Genomic DNA, 17,778 nt, shown 5'->3' with positions numbered 1-17,778 from the left:
CGTAGGCAAAAGTGTGTTGACAAAAAAATTGCAAACTAAATAAATGACGGCAGCCTTTTCCTTTATGTGTGGGTGTTTGTGTGTAAGTCAATATACAAGTAGTATGTGTGTGGTTGATTTTCTATGTGTGTCTTTATCTTTGTGTGTGTGTGTGTGTGTGTGTGTGTGTGTGTGTGTGTGTGTGTGTGTGTGTGTGTGTGTGTGTGTGTGTGTGTGTGTGTGTGTGTGTGTGTGTGTGTGTTTATGACAGTGGTCCTTGGTATACTGTACAGTTGGTAGACCGTCCTGCTCAGAGCTGGCCCGACGTTCCTGAAAAACCAAAACACAAAAGTAACAAGGGTAATGTTGAGGTGTGCATGGTCAAGCCACATGGCTGCCAAACTTGACAACATCTTACATCATCTACAGTAGGACACTGTTTCCTTACCTGCTTCTCGATTATTCGTTTATAAGTCGGTTATTGGTTCTAACTATCGGTTCCGACATATTTTCGGTTAATCTTCCCAGCCCTACTCTGAGCCTAAAGACCATACATTATGGGCGTGCCAGCTTGTTCACAAAATGCTTCATGGGAATTGTAGGAATGCACAGAAGGACTGTATTGTCAAACAAATAAATATATATATAATACAATGCAGCACAAAGCATAACAATGGAATTGAATCAAAAATTAATCCTGCAAACCTTTTGAGTTTCCCGTATCGGATAGAAGAGAGGAGTTTCTCTTTCTCTGCTTCACTCCTGCATTGTTCATAGGCTGTGAGAAGACTGGAGAGAGAGAGAGAGAGAGAGAGAGAGAGAGAGAGAGAGAGAGAGAGAGAGAAAGACAGAGAGAGAGAGACAGAGAGACAGACAGACAGACAGACAGACAGAGAGAGAAAGAAAAACAGAGAATAAGTGATTACCTGTTCATTACCTCTTTTGTCTCTTTTACATGAGCAATGAATTGTTATATACTGTAGGTCAGGGAAACTGTCATAAATGGGACTTCTTTTGTTTTCCAGTAGTCATAGTTCAAATGTGAGCACTCCCCACTGGAATAAGAAATCCATGACAGATTTTCCACACATGTTCATGTGCTCACCCCAGCGACCACAAGACAGTGGAGAAGGGCACGCATTTTAATTACTGTACATAGATGAGATTCAGAGGGTGAAAACACATTTATTTATTGCGTGCAATAGGAAAAACGTCAAAAACAGAGATAGTGAGGCCAAAAGACAGAACAAGGTCCAGTGTGTAGCCCTTTTCATGAGTGGGGCCGGTAATAGATCTGGTGAGATTAAATGACTCAAGGAGATTAAAAAAGTCTTTAACTAGGGGTCGAGATTCACAGCAGACGTGAATATTCATGTCCCCACAAATTATGATGTGATCGTATTTTATCATTATCCCGGATAGAAAGTCTCCAAATTCGTTAATAAAATCCTTGGATTTTGGGGGGCGATAGACCAGGGCAAAGAGCACAGGGGAGGATAGATTCAGCTCAAACAGTTGGAGTTCAAAGCTGGAATAGCCTGTGGCTGGAGTCAATCGACATGATAGGTGGGATTTATAGACTGTAGCTAGACCACCACCTATGCCTAGGGGCTTTAACCCTGTGCCACCCGAACGACCCTATTTATTTATTTATTTGCTAAAACATATTGTATTATATTTTGTTAATTTCCGTGCAGCACATAGAATAATGAGGATTCATGGTGAATCTCTAGATTCAGTACCATGAATGCGTACACATGTGCGTGCACACACATGTGTACTTTAACATTACTTTCACAAAACACCCTCAAATGAAGCTCAAAAGGACAATGCAAATTGTTCAATGGAAAAGGGTAGACTGAATGGAACAGAGAATAATGGCCAATAATATTATTGGTATAAAAATGTTATTTTAGCCGCATAAGTGTCGGTGTTATGATGAAGCTACTGTACATGGATTATGTTTTGAAAATTCAAATAAAGGTCTGATAGTGAATAAAATACAAACTGCACGGTGTGCATGAATTGATTACAACCTTAAAAACTATAAATAACAGACATTTTGAAACTAATATGTTGCTTGACATACATTTGTAACTACTAATAAAAAGGTACACATGTTACACATGAGAGTAATATTCTGTAATGTTACCTACTCTGTGTGTGTGTGTGTGTGTGTGTGTTTTACCTGGTACAGTTTGGTCAGTCAAGTAGGCTACAGACTCCCTCACATCCTGAACTCTCTTCACAAAGAAACCGTCCACCACCTAACACACACACACACACACACACACACACACACACACACACACACACACACACACACACACACACACACACACACACACACACACACACACACACACACACACAATGTTGTCTTTTTAAGAGACTGTCTCTTGTGAAGTGCACAATTAATTTAAACTGTGTGTGTGTGTGTGTGTGTGTGTGTGTGTGTGTGTGTGTGTGTGTGTGTGTGTGTGTGTGTGTGTGTGTGTGTGTACCTGTGTATTGATAATAGCTTGTTGTAAAGTGCTCTCAGGTATACTCAGGTGAGATGCTGCAGCGCCACACTCCTCCACTAGGTAGATGGGTTTATGCAGACCACACCTCTTCAGACGAAACTGATCATCACGGAGAGAGAGACCGAGAGATAGACAGAGATAGACAGAGATAGACAGAGAGATAGACAGAGATAGACAGAGAGATAGAGACATGAGAAAGACAGAGAGACTTTCCGTTAATTCACTACAATCATTGGAGAATAAACAAGCTGAGACAGGTAAAGTACATTCACACGCACACACACACACACTATAGCAACCTTCTGTTCTCTGAAGCGTCCATCGATGATGCTTCCACACAGGTCATCTATCCTCTTCCTCTCAATGATGTAATCCAGAACCAGCTCTCTGCTGGGAGGAGCACGCAGCTGACCTGTGGACAGCAACACAAGCAAGGCCTCTCATTATTTATTTATTCTACAATTACAACCAATTTATCAAAATATAGATTAAATTATTAAAGATACGCCATCCCAATTGGAGCCACTAGGGGCGAAATGGAACACAAAAACTACAAATGGGCGCCGTCTGATCTCGCGAACATCCGATGTTTACTGGTGCTAGATCCCGCGAGAGTGTGTTGCTGGGACAGAGAAATGTAGATAATAAAGTACATTACAGGTACAGATACAGGAAGTTAGTAAACCGGAGTTGTCATGTCTTTATTTATTTTTTGTCTTGTGTTAAAGCTCCATTCCGTGTGCATGGGCTACCTGGTACAGGTGCGACCCTCTCCCGGGCCACCCACAGGAAGTCTCCCATGTTTAACTTCCTGACGTCGAAGGTCACGCCGTTCCTCTGAAGCTCTTTGACCAACTCCTGCTTTGTGTGCTTGCTGCCACTACACACACACACACACACACACACACACACACACACACACACACACACACACACACACACACACACACACACACACACACACACACACACACACACACACACACACACACACACACACACACACACACACACACACACACACACACACACACACACACACACACACACACACACAGTTAGTATGAAACAACAAAGGTGATTTTGCTTAGTGTGTCAATACTCAACACTGCTGTGACTCTTGGCTGATGCTAAAATGTGGACATGCTTGAGAGAGATCATCAATATATAACATCGGTTCTAAAATAGACCCTTGAGGATCCCCTACTGTACATCTAGCAAATCACCAACTCTTGTACATTGTTTCCTCTTATTATGTAGAATTACATCCAGGTCTGGGCACACAAGTTTTGAATGTAAAATGTTTAAATCTGCCCCCATCCTAGCCTCATTTAAAACCACCCTCAAAACTCAGACTTGCATTCCCCACCTAATTCAAATCCCCTTTTTTACATTTTAATTTGTACAATTTTGTTTACTTTTTACCCTTTTAACTAGTCATTTATGTTAATCAAGTTGTTTGTTTTGTTTTGTAAAGCGACATTAAGTATCTAGAAAAGCGCTACATAAATTGCATGTATTATTAATCCTAGTCTCACTTCTCTTACCCAGTTGTTTCTATGAAGTCGACACAGAGGATAATGTCATATCTGCCGGGTAAGAGACATGCTACCTCCGGCCTCCTGGTTGTCGTCTCTGGAGCCTGGGACCTTCCTGGACAGCTCAGCCCAGCCACCTCACTCCTAAGCTGGGTGAAAGCGCCAGGCCTCTCTGTGGGGCTAAACAAGTAATAGTGTGTGATCTACTTAAAGTCGACTCAAGTAGGAAGGACATCTGCAATACTTGAGCCAATCTAATTTTCCTGCTGTTAACTCATTGAGTGCCATTAACGTGTTTCACGTGTTTTTACCGCTATGGCGCAACGTGCCAATGACGTGTTTTTGAAAAAATAGTAAAAAAAAAAACATGTTCAGAACCCAAGATATCATTATCTGAAGATTTGCTGCTCCATCCACTCCTTGTTTAACGTATAACTGAAAAAGGCTGTATCTCGCTTCCTAAGCACTTTTTTTTTACTTTGAAAAAAACTCTGGCACTGGGACAACATAATATAGAAATAATTCTGGCAATTCTGGCACTCAATTGTACTACCTATGAGTATGTAAAAGAACAAAAACGAATAAACAAAACGTAAAGAATTCTGGCACTCAATGAGTTAAAAGGATCCCTGGCTAATGAGCCAAATATGCCTTAATATATTCTAATTGCCCTCTATAATAAAAATTAAAAAACACCTTAAAAATTGTATTTATTTCATAAATAGTTCATCTTTTACACAAGGGGGACAACGGCCGTCCTAAGTTGATGTCATTTAAATGTTACACTTTTTATTAGCAAATGCATTCCATACATTCCATAGGGCTAGAGCCGCTAGACCACACATGGATAAATTACATCATCAACTTGCGACTGGAGTTGTCCCTATTGAGTGAAAGATGAACTATATCTAAAATAAGTGTTTTAAATTTTTAGTTATAGAGGCAATGTTTATGTATTAAGGCATTATTAGCCAGGGATCCTTTTAAATTATTTATTTGTTCACCCTTTTAGAATAGACTTTGTTTTAGGATTACTTCTACACTAAAATGAGTAGAGTCGTTTTTTTTAAACACTCACCATAATCTGTCCGCCGTCTCCTCTTCCTCCTCTTCATCTTCAAGTGTTAGGTCTACAACCTTTGCTCCGCCTCCTTCCTCTTCTTCGTCTCCCTGCTCCTCGTCCTCTCCTTCATTCATCATGTCCTCCTTCTCTCCGCCCCTCCCTCTCTCCTGTGCTGCGTTGGTTCCTGGTTCCCCGGCCTCCAGTCGCTCTGCTAAAGCCATGCCCTGCTCTGTGAGAGAATACCTCAAAGAGAGAGAGAGAGGGAGAGGGAGAGTATTATTTTTCCCACTTTATTTCATTGATATTTATTCTTTAACCCATTAAGACTGGGAACGCATCTGTGTCATTGTAGATTTCTTTGTCTATTAAAAAATAGCAGATATACAAGCACAGAGTGCCGTGCTATGAGCTTGTAGATCTGCTATTTATTTTTAAATCGTGAAAATTTGTGAAAATCTTAGATTTTTTCAAAAACATTTTTAACTCAAATCTTTGCTTCTCGGGGTCCCTGGAACAACATATGTTGAGATGGGGGTCCACGGCCAAATACATATAATTTTGGGGGTCCTTGATATGAAAATCTTATGATTGTTTATTGCGTAGAACTCCATTTATTGGGAGTTCCGGGAAGATGGCGGAGAGAGGAGCAGCTTAGTTTGTTTGCTCTCCAGAGTCGGTTAAAATAGTTCGACAGAAACAGAACCAAAACGGGGAAAGAATGAAAATAAAATGAATAATATATAAAGAAGAAGCCATAGAATCATTTTAAGACCTACAAGAGAGGAATAAAGCATCGGAATCAGCGACGACGACGGAGGGAACGAGGAGCGGAGATAAAAATGGACGGGGGATTCAACGAAACACTGCGTGCGGGACTCGCTGGGATATCGGCAGAATTTAAATCAGAATTTAATTCTTTCAAACAGGAAATACAGCAAGAGCTAGCTTCGTTTAAGGAAGAAATAAAGAAAGACATTAAGGACGAAATTACAAACTTTCGCATGGAGGTAGACCTCCAGGCGCAAAGACAAGACGGAGAAATAGCGACGCTGAAGGCTGATACCAACGAGACCCAAGCACGCATATCAGAGGTAGAAGATTGGAGGATAGGAGCGGACGGGGCCATGATGGTAATGGTGGACCATGTGGAGATCTTACAGGCACAACTACTGGAGCTCGAGACGAGGGCGAGACGAAATAACATCAGGGTTTTCAATCTGAAAGAGGAAATTGAAGGGGAGTCGGTAATGAAGTATATGGAACAATTATTTCAATCCGAACTGGATCTACCCGCAGGAACCCAACTTCAAATACAAAGGGGACATCGAGCCCTCCACCAGAAACCGAATAACCCGTCTGCCCCCCCCAGATCCATTGTGCTGAACTTTCTACAATTTGAGACAAAAGAAATGGTGCTGAGAAAGGCCTGGGAGAAGAAAATACAAGTGGAAGGCAAGCGGCTAGGATTCGATCATGATTACCCTCCCGAAATCGTTCGCATGAGAAAAGATTACCTCCCAGCAAAGAAAATCCTCAAAGAGAGAGGAATCCGTTTCAATTCTCCTTTCACGAAGATGAGGGTCCACTGGCTGGAGGGAGTGAAGACTTACAACAACGCGGAAGAAGTCACACAAGCCATGAGGGAAAGAGGCTTCGTGGAGGAAAGATTGAGCGGGGATCCAGACGTAGAATCGCCGACGGAGGAGCCGACAACGGCAGCGAAGGCGGAGGGTCGAGCGGATCCGACGACGGTACAGACGAAGGGAAGCAAGGGAGCGAGCAGAGGAGCCTCGGAGTGGAAGAGAGTGGAACGGGCGAGAGGAGCAAAGGATCGAGCTTCAGAGAAGTTGAAAAGTTTTAGAAGAAAATAAGGAATTCCTTTTTTGGCTGAAAACAAGAGGTAACATTGAGTTGAAATGACGGTGGGGGGTGGGGTAAAGAAGGGGGAAAATGACGAGGGAAGGTAAAAATAAATAGGGGGAAAGAATGTAGAAAATTGACGTCATATAAATATGTTAGATAGAAACAAACCCACCCGTACAATAGAAATGACTGGTTATTTTTGTGAATACAACTCAATATGGGGTCTTTGTTACAAACTAGGTTTGATGAAAACGAAATGGTTTCTGTTCTGTTTTTGTTTTTTTTTTTTTTTTGGGGCTAATACATACCGACGGAGAGTTTTCTCATTAAGAGGATGTTGGCTAGGCGCTGGGGAAGCCCAAGGGTTGGGTCTAGTACTAGTATGCCTAGGGGGGGGCCCCCGTGTAAGACGGGGCTTACCCCCGCACCCTATTATGAGGGTCTAGGGGTCACGGAGGTTTTACCCCGTGTGTGGAAGTTAATTTATGTGGTTTATGTTTTTTGTTTTAAGTGTATGAAACTGACAACTAGACGTAAACATTACGGGATGAAGGTACAAGTGTTATATGTAACAAGAAGAGAAATGAGGTTTTTTGATGGCTAATGTGGTTGGGATAATGTCACTGAATGTGAATGGTCTTAATTCTCCGATAAAAAGACAAAGAGTGATGACAAAACTGAAAAAAGAAAAAATGCAGGTATATTTCCTACAAGAGACTCATCTAACAAAAACGGAACATGAGAAATTAAAAAGATTTGGCTATAGGAATTCATATTATAGTTCATATAGAAAAGGTCCTAGAAGGGGTGTTATAATTTTGATATCTAATACAATTAATTTTACATTTGAAAAGGAAATTAAGGATAAAGAGGGGAGGTATATTATAGTGAAAGGAAAACTAGATAATGAACCGGTAACCTTGGTAAATATATATGCACCTCCGGAAAGTGATAAGAATTTTTTCAAATCCTTGTTTGATATCATAGCCTTGGAATCAAATGGAATTTTGATCTGTGGAGGAGATACTAATACGGTTTTGTGTGATAAAAAAGATACGTCAAGTTTAAAAAGGGGGAAAACTCAATTAGCTAAATTTGTAAATACATCACTAAAGGAGATGGGACTGATAGATATATGGAGATATCTTCACCCTTTAGCAATTGACTTTACACATTACTCTGCAGCACACAAAGTGCATTCTAGATTAGACCAGTTTTTCATAAACACAGATGAGAGTCATAGAGTTACTGAATGCGAGATTGGAGGGGCGGATGTATCAGACCATAATCCAGTGTCTTTGAAATTGAGATTGAACAACAGGAAACGTCAAACAATCTGGAGACTTAATATGGGAATGTTGAACAATGAGCAACGGAGGGAGAATATCAAAGCTGAGTTAATAAGATATATAGAGGAAAATGATAATGAAGAGGTGGACCCGACAGTAGTCCTAGATGCCATGAAAGCGGTCCTGAGGGGTAAATTGATAGTGGAATCAGTAATAGTTAAAAAGGCTAAGTTAGAAATCTACAGGAAAAACAATGACAAATTGAGGGGGCTAGAACAAGAATATCAGATAACAAAAAAAGAGGCGGTATACAAACTAATACAAGAACTGAAAACAAAAATAAAAGAGACACAACTTGACGAGGTTGAAAAAAATAACAGGTTCCTCAGACAAAACTATTATGAAGCTGGATCAAGGGCCACCAAATTATTGGCAAAGCGAATACGCAAACAACAGGTATTGAGTAACATATGTCAAATTAGAGATCCTCAGACAGAAGAACTGACATGTGTACCGGAACAAATAGAGAGAATATTTAAAAACTATTATGAGGACTTATACTCACAACCCAAGGAAGTAGAGGAGGGAGAAATGAGAGCATATTTGGAACAATTAGATCTGCCTTCAATTGGGAAAATACAAAATGATAAATTAACAGCAAGCATTACAATGGAGGAGGTATTGGAGGCAATCAGCTCATTTAAGAATAACAAATCACCAGGGAGTGACGGTTTCCCTGCAGAATTCTACAAAATGTATAGGGAAGAGCTGGCACCTTTACTATTAGCTTCTTTTAACTGGACATTAAAAAAACACAAAATCCCAACCTCATGGTCAGAGGCAATAATTACAGTTTTACTTAAAGAGGGGAGAGATAAGGTGCAATGTGGCAGCTATAGGCCAATATCCATTTTAAATGTAGATTATAAAATGTATACGAAAATTCTGTCCAAAAGAGTGGCTGATCTCATGACAGACCTGATCGACGAAGATCAGACTGGGTTTATTAGAGGGCGCCAGACCCATGATAGTATTAGAAGAACTATACACATTGTAGATAAGGTACAGAGGACGAATACAAGTGCACTATTAGTAAGTATTGACGCGGACAAGGCCTACGATCGGGTCTCTTGGGAGTTCTTATATGCAGTGCTGACAAGATTTGGATTTAGCAAAGAGGCGGTACATAGTATAAGATCATTATATCAGCAACCCTCAGCGAGAATTAAAATCAATGGAAGTTTGTCCGAAAAATTCTATCTACAGCGCTCAGCACGCCAGGGGTGCTGCCTCTCGCCCGCCTTGTTCGATTTTTTCATAGAACCACTAGCACAGGCGGTGAGACAAAATGTGGGTATTCATGGAGTTGAGGTCCATGGCAGAGAACATCGGATCGGGCTTTTTGCCGATGATATAATAACATTCCTCGGAAGACCCAATGATTCACTCCCTGTGCTAGGCAATATATTAGAAACATTTGGGCACCTATCTGGCTACAAGGTCAACATATCCAAAACACAGATTTTGGCATTGAATTATACCCCAAATGCATACATAAAGGAATCTTTTGACTTCAACTGGAATCAAAAAAGTATTAAATATCTGGGAGTTAACATTACTAAAAGTATGTCCACACTGTATAAGGCCAACTACACCGGAATAGATCAGAAAATCCAAAAAGATATAGAACGATGGACAACATTGCCACTGGACCTTAACTCTAGAATTGAGACAGTGAAAATAAATATACTGGCTAGGTTGTTATACCTGTTCCAGGCTCTGCCAGTAGAGGTCCCCCAAAGCCAATTTACAAAATGGGATAGACTGTTGTCCAGATTTGTATGGGGAGGTAAAAAGCCTAGAGTTAAATTTCTGACTCTCAAACTGCCAAAAGATAGGGGGGGGATGAGTCTCCCCAACTTACAAATGTACTATGAAGCTGCTCAACTGAGGTATGCTGTATGTTGGTGTAACCCTAACTATGAGTCCAAATGGAAAGAAATGGAGAAGGAAGTTGAGAATAAACCAATTCAGAGTTTCTTAGGAGACATTGAATATTTTAAGAAAAAGAAGCATCTCATCGACCCAATTACATTATTTACATTGGAGATTTGGTTTAAAATAGTTAAAAAATACAAACTAAAAGAAGAAATAAAAGTATTAAAATGGATAGCTGCAGATAGTACCTTCAAACCGGCGGAATATGATAAAGGGTTTAAACAGTGGCAGAATAAGGGCATGACAGCATGGTGTACTTTGGTGACAAAGGGGCAGTTGGAGAGCTTTAAGGAACTAAGCGATAAATATGATCTAAATAAACACGAATTCTATAGGTACCTACAACTAAGAGACTATTATACAAAGGAAATTCAGGAAACACCCTCTGGAGAAGTGAATGGTGTGGTCCAAATGATGATAAACGCATACACAGGAAAAGAGGTTCGGGTTATTTCCGGATTATACCGAAAATTTATAAATAGTAAACATACAACTGATTATATAAAAAAAAAATGGGAAACGGAACTTGATATAGAAATTACAGAAAAAGAATGGGTGAATATGTGGATGACACATCAAACCTCCACCAATTCACGGGTCTGGAGGGAGTTCTCCTGGAAAATTTGATCAGGTTCTTTATAACTCCAAAAATGAAGAGTAAACAGTTAAATAAACAAGTTCAATGCTGGAGGGAGTGTGGAGAGGCGAATGTGGATCACTCGCATGTCTTCTGGAAATGTCATAAAATTGAATCTTTTTGGAAAATGATACATAAACAACTACGGAAGATATTGGGATATGAGGTACCTATGGACAGCAAAGTTTTATATTTATGTGACTTAGAATCAGGAAAGGTACGGATGGAGGACAGGTATTTAGTCAGGATTTTATTGGCAGCAGGGAAGAAAAACATCACAAGGAAATGGGGACAGGTGGACATACCCACTCAAAAACATTGGGAAGAGCTTGTGGAGGAAATTTATGTGATGGAAAATATGACACTTCGACTGAGACTCCAGGAAGCACAGATGGAAAAGAAATGGGCAAAATGGATATTCTACAAGAACTCTATCTGAATGAAGTAGCACTGTAACAAAAAGACATATGTATAGTCAGTTGTTGGTTTCGATATGTTTGTCTTTTTAGGTTTAGTTTTTTGTCTTGTTTTTTATGTCGTTTTTTTTTTTGGGGGGGTTTTTTGTTTCATTTCTTTGTGTGTTGTACAATGTATGTTTGTGTGTAAAAAAATTAATAAAAATTTCAAGTGATAAAAAAAAAAGAACTCCATTTATTATTCATTTATTATTATTAATGTCTTTGCTGACAGTGGGTCAGGTTAGTCTCTCGAGCCAGACTGTTGTCTCCCACTATTTCCAAATGCTTCCATCATACAGTCTGTCCTTTGGAATCGCTGAAAACGATCCGGGAGTCATAGCAGTCTCATAAATTTGTCCTAATGTAAATCAAATCAGTAGAAGCATGTACTGTATAGCTTGCTGCTCATCAGAAATGGAAATTCAAAAACTTTCGTGAACGGAAATGACAAACAGATGACAGCTTCCGTTCTCAGCTCTCAGGAGGTGTAGCTCCAGGCTCTATATAGCATTGGGAGATTGTGGAATAGTAGTCTGGCTTTAAGAGACTAGGGTGTCAGGTCAGGTTTTGAAAACAGTAACGTGTTTGTATGATCAGAAATATGCAGACCTTAAGACACAGTACATCTGTCCCGCCCTGCTGGCTGTGCCTTTTACACAAATGTCAACTCGGCTCTGTGACGACCTCTGATTCACCTCAAAGAGGCACGACGTGTGTGAGTGTGTGCACTTCTGAACGTGTGTGTAGGGGTGTCTGTGTGTGTGTGTGTTTGTGTGTGTTTATGTTTTCTCCATACCTTGCAGGATTGTGAGTCTTCAGAACAAGGTTCTTGAGAACCAGGGTGCCGACTGAAGACCAGGCTGTGTATTTACTACCTAAATCTGGCTGCAGAGAGAAAGAGACAAAATGAGGCGGGTATACATTTTTATTTTACTAGGGAGAGAGGGTGTATGTGCAGGTTGCATGTATGCAATATGTGTGTGTGTGTGTGTGTGTGTGTGTGTGTGTGTGTGTGTGTGTGTGTGTGTGTGTGTGTGTGTGTGTGTGTGTGTGTGTGTGTGTGTGTGTGTGTGTGTGTGTGTGTGTGTAACCCACGCACCACAGTGAATGACTTCTCACAGAGATGCTGGGCCTCTGCTTGAAGTTCCAACTTCAACATATAGTCTTTACTACCTGGGATCTGGAGAGGTGAGATGAGATTAGATTAGATTAGATTAAATGATACCAAACAGTCAGTCAGCCAGGAAAAGTAAAACAGTGGGGTTAGACTTTACGTTCAATCCCCCAAATAACTCTGTGTCACATAATGGAAGTTTCCATGTGAAAGACAATCAACTTGCTCACTTATTGATGAGCTTTTAGTCCATGAGCCAGACAAGATTTAATTATCGAAAGAGTGGGCAAAACCATACCTATATTAAATTGTTTATAGGGTCAATATAAGTAAATAAATATATGATAACCTTTCCACAGGAGCAGCTTTTTCATATTTATCACATATTTTGTTATTTTCCCCATACGTACATGACAGGTGGGAAAAAAAAAGGTCAGGTTTTGAAAACAGTAACGTGTTTGTATGATCAGAAATATGCAGACCTTAGGACACAGTACATCTGTTATCATGTATTTATTTACTTATATTGACCCTATAAACAATTTAATATAGGTATGGTTTTGCCCACTCTTTCGATAATCATTGCTCAATTTTGGGGCTCTGGCCAATGGTGGTGCTGGTACCTTTTTCAACAGAACATTTGTCCTCACCAGTATTACGTTTTGGTATTCTGTAATATAAGTTCTATATAATACTATACACCAATAGCCTACCTATATCAATATTTTCACCATACAATAATATTAACGGCATTTATCCATCCATTTGTACCAGACAGCTGAAGTTAAATGAGCTATTTGATATTGTACATCAGTCTCTACAAGGTATTGTGTCCAACATTAGAAGAGAAAATGGGAGAGACAGAATGCGACCTTGCAGTCACAGCCTGGAGCACTGCATTGTTCATCTCTGTGGAAAAGCCCAGGGTTTGATTTGTGGGGGATAGGTTTTATTAATTTATCTTAAGCAATTAATAAAATGTCCACCTCTGACTTATTTACAAATGGATATGTATATATGTATCCACATGTAAGCACTGAATGGAGCGAGTAGGAGTGAGAACAGGTGTACCTGGTTGTGTCTGTAGAGGGCGATGAGGACCGCGTAGCCCCCAGACCTCTTCTGGGGAACATATTCCCTCTTCTTCTTCTTGCTCCCATCACCTCCTTTCTCCTTCCCTCCATTCGATGGGGCATTCTTCTGCAATGATAAGACCCGTCACATCATGGAGGAAACGGAATAAAGCTTTCACATGGACAAGGACAAGGAGTCTTTTTTTCAGCAGCAAACCTAAATGAGTTGTGAGTGTAGAATGCCGCACACTACCTCAAAGTATACTAGGGGTTAGTGATGCGCTGGCCGACCCGTAGACCACAGGTCCCGCGGGTTGAACCGCGGGGCAGGCAGACGGGTTATAGATTCACAATGCAACGACTTGCAACTTGCAACAGAACTATGGTTTGCAACTGGACAGTCTACACCCAGGCACCAAGCTGCGACTGATTGCCGTTTCCAGACTTTCCACAACAGTGATATTGTCACAGTACCTCCGGGAAATGGGATATAAACAGACAGAGCCGTCCCTAAACTGGACAGTGACAGACGGTGACAAGACACATCAAGGCCAGCAGCAGAGATAGTTTACCGTTTCCTTTCCTTAGCACGTCAACCTGTTATAATTGTAGATATTGTATACTCTTGTATTCAAATATTACATATTTTACGTACGCTCTCCTTTCCTTTCTCCCATTCGTCACTCTGTGTTGTGTGAGTGAAGAGAATCTATTGGAAGAGTTCATGTGACCGACCACACCGCAACGCAGAATTGACACACACACACACACACACACACACACACACACACACACACACACACACACACACACACACACACACACACACACACACACACACACACACACACACACACACACACACACACACACACACACACACACACACACACACCTACCTTACCTTTCTGTTGGGTGCCAGATTGTTGTTATTCTGTCCACCAGGAGGGGGAGCTCCTTTAGGGAGAGAGTGGATTGGAGCGTCTGGACCTACAGCAAAGGAAGAGAGGGGATGCAGCATGATTATCATCTGGATTAGATCAACTCTCACAGCTGTAATCTGTTCTCTTTTACTTTTAGCTTACCTTGCCTCAAATCTGTGCAATGTTAAAGTAAATACTAGTAAATACATAAATAAACAGTCATATCAGAGGCTTAATAGAAAGGTTGTTTTTAGTATTTTACAAATACATTATTAGTGTTAAATCTGTAGCACCAGCATTAGTGTGTAGTGGTAGATCTTTCTAGCACACATCAAACCACTACTACTGTTCATCAAGTACATGCATAAATGTACATATTTATGCTTTACTACTTTACTATGCAGATATGGAAATATTCAAACATCACAATAGTTGTGACCAAATACCTCAATATCGATATTCTGACGATAATATCGTATTGTAAAAATAGCTATAATAGGTGATATACCAATCTGGGAACCCAGATCCAACTGAAAATGAAAAACAGCGACCTCTGCTGTTTGTTCTATGTCTGCAGAATCTGTTCTTGAGAGATTAGTGATATACAAGCTCACGACACATTGTGAGCTTGTAAATCTGCTTTTCTTTTTTTTGTTTTTACAAAGAAAATAAATAAAGTTTAAAGCTGCACTAAGTAACGTAACTTTCCTCTTCTACCCCGGATTTGAACCCGGTTTCCTGTGCAAGTGCTGATTTCTTTTTTATACCATTGACCTAATAGAGCCTGCCTGCTTGCTCAGGGGATAAATTGAAACTTGACCATCAGGTCACAATTCCTGTCAGATGGATCCTGTGTCTAGGTGAGACGTGACCTTTGACACGATCTAAATGTCTCAATGGAAGAGCAGGGAGACAAAATACAACCACCCCAATTATATAAGTTATACTCTACCATACAGATTGGACAAAATTACGTTTTATTGATTAAAAAAAGTTACATAGTGCCGCTTTTTAAGTGTAAAACCAGGAACAGACAACACTAAATCCTACACAACATCTAGTCTCATATACCGTATAACAAAATCAATATAATAATCAATACATTGCCCAGGTACTACTGCACAAGTTTTATCCCGTCCATTCATCCTCTCTTCATTCCATTCCTCTCGTACCGTTCTCTCTGTAGTACTTCTGTAGTTTCTCATCCAGTATTTTACAGATTCCGTCCCCAAAGTTCTGGAGGATCTTGGCCTCTCTGGCGTTCTGCAGCGGTAGAGGGTACCGTGTCAAGGAGCCGATTGCCTGGCGAAGAGACACAATTAAACGTCTGTTCATTTCAACGATACCTTAGTTTGCACTGAGCCGTTCGGTACAAGGGCCACAGTACACATTACTGACTGAATTATTCATTGGAATAATTCTATAAAGGGGGGGGGGGAATTAACTCTCGCTTAGATTATGTAAAATAATATTTTTCATATTCTTTATTGCACCTCAACGTGGTACCCCAGGCTGAGACAGGACACACAAGTAAGACGCACGAACGCTGGAAGCGAACGCAGCTCGAAAATATTGTGTATTTACGGACTTGTAATCCGTGTTATTTCACTGTAATGGGGAGAGAATAGTGTGTGTGTGTGTGTGTGTGTGTGTGTGTGTGTGTGTGTGTGTGGTGTTGCATTTAAATCAGAGCATTGTCTAAATTCCTGCACTCTGGCGCCCTCTACATAGGTAGTGCATGCACACAGACAGACACACAGACAGACAGACAGACAGACAGACAGACCCTCAACCTGAGCAGGGTTACATAGTAAGCTCCACTTGGTCGCCTCCTTCCGCGTTCGCAACAACGTGCGCAGCCCCTCCCTCCTCCAAAGAAGAGGGAACACTCTACCGCAGGGGTCTTCAACAGGGGGTCCGGGACCCCTAGGGGGTCCTCAGAGTTACTACAGGGGGTCCGCCAAATCTTTGTGTGATATGATTTCTTTTTTTTTACCTTAACCACTTGAACGCTAGCATCCTCTTTTGTGAGGAGATCTTTGGCCAAAAATAGCAGATCTACAAGCTCACAACGCCTCGCGCTGCGAGGCGTTGTGAGCTTGTAGATCTGCTATTTTTGGCAAAGAGGCTATAGGTGTAGAGGGAAAAAAGAGCAGACTAAGTAAAAAAAAACTTTAATCTGAAACACAATTTCATACAATATAGAGTAGGGGGTCCCTGCTTCATCTCTCTCAGCTAGGGGGTCCTTGGCCTGAAAACGTTGAAGACCCCTCTACCCACATTTGCCAGCCTGTAGGCTACTCCGCCGAGACACACCTGGCTCATTAGCATGCCAACACCAACACACTTTTAGCTCGTTGGATATAGCAGTATCTGGCAGTCTAGAACAGTTGTTCTCAACCTATGGGTTGGGACCCCCCCCCCCCCCCCCCCCCACGTGATTTTTTGTCATCAGGGTCCCTCCCCACTCCCCTGATGACAATAGACCGCCGAAGTCTGACGTCATTTACACATCCTTTGTTTGTCTACCTGGTTCGCAGTTTTCCACCCCCGTTCTGAATCCCATAGACGTATTTAATATCGCGTCAAATAAGAACTGTGTTCCAAAAATAAACAAATGACCCCGGCGTGTTGACTCTTATGGATATGAAGCATCAACTGACGGTGAGAAAACGCTAATGTTACTTCCGCCGAATTAGTTACATTTTCGCCAGAAACAGACTGTATCAAATATAAGTGACTGACTATCATAAACGATACAGAACCCCCTCCCTGACAATAACGCCGACACGCGGTGTTTATTTTTGGACCACAATTCTTATATGAGACGATTCTAAGATGACCCAATGTTATTCTCCATAGACAAAGTACTTCCGCAAACCTGGGGATGAACGAGTCACGTCAGGACTTCGGTGCTCTATGAAGTGCCAATTTAAGGACTTTTAAGACCTTTTTATTAATACCTCAAAAAAAGAAAAGAAAAAGAAAGAAAGAAAATAATATTGACCATTGCTGCATCAAAAGTAATCAACAAACTCAACTCAAATGTCTTTCTCTCTCTCCCTGTTGTGTTTCGTGTCCATTCTCTACTATAAACTAAACTAAACATATCTTCTTTATTTTTTTAAATGACCAAGGTTAACCAAAGTGCTATACAGATCAAAACAAGGCAACAGAATAACATGCAAGTAGTAAAATACAAACGAAAAGAAGCTAAACCGGGTGCCTTGACTTCACCTGACCTAACCTCGGACCCCAAGCTGTTCCCTAGCAACGCAACTCCGCTGCCGTCCCTCCAGACCATGGGATGATGACTAG

General features: G+C 40.9%; 1 protein-coding gene across 1 annotated transcript; it reads right to left on the bottom strand.

Annotated features, from left to right (window-relative positions):
• Window positions 1-289: 289 nt before the first annotated feature.
• LOC308101571 (crossover junction endonuclease MUS81-like) lies at window positions 290-17,764 on the bottom strand (the record flags this gene model as incomplete). The annotated part of the gene is made up of 13 exons (XM_080450993.1): window positions 290-309; window positions 2,168-2,246; window positions 2,484-2,603; window positions 2,804-2,916; window positions 3,257-3,384; window positions 4,052-4,222; window positions 5,121-5,348; window positions 12,147-12,235; window positions 12,450-12,530; window positions 13,536-13,664; window positions 14,442-14,527; window positions 15,633-15,762; window positions 17,708-17,764. The coding sequence occupies 13 exons, from the start codon at window positions 17,762-17,764 to the stop codon at window positions 290-292; spliced, it is 1,431 nt and encodes a 476-aa protein (XP_080307119.1).
• Between the last annotated feature and the right edge of the window lie 14 nt (window positions 17,765-17,778).

The sequence above is a fragment of the Gymnoscopelus braueri genome (assembly GCF_963280865.1).
Source record: "Gymnoscopelus braueri genome assembly, chromosome: 15".
In the NCBI taxonomy this organism is placed as follows: domain Eukaryota; kingdom Metazoa; phylum Chordata; class Actinopteri; order Myctophiformes; family Myctophidae; genus Gymnoscopelus; species Gymnoscopelus braueri.
This window is presented reverse-complemented; position numbering and strand designations above follow the sequence as displayed.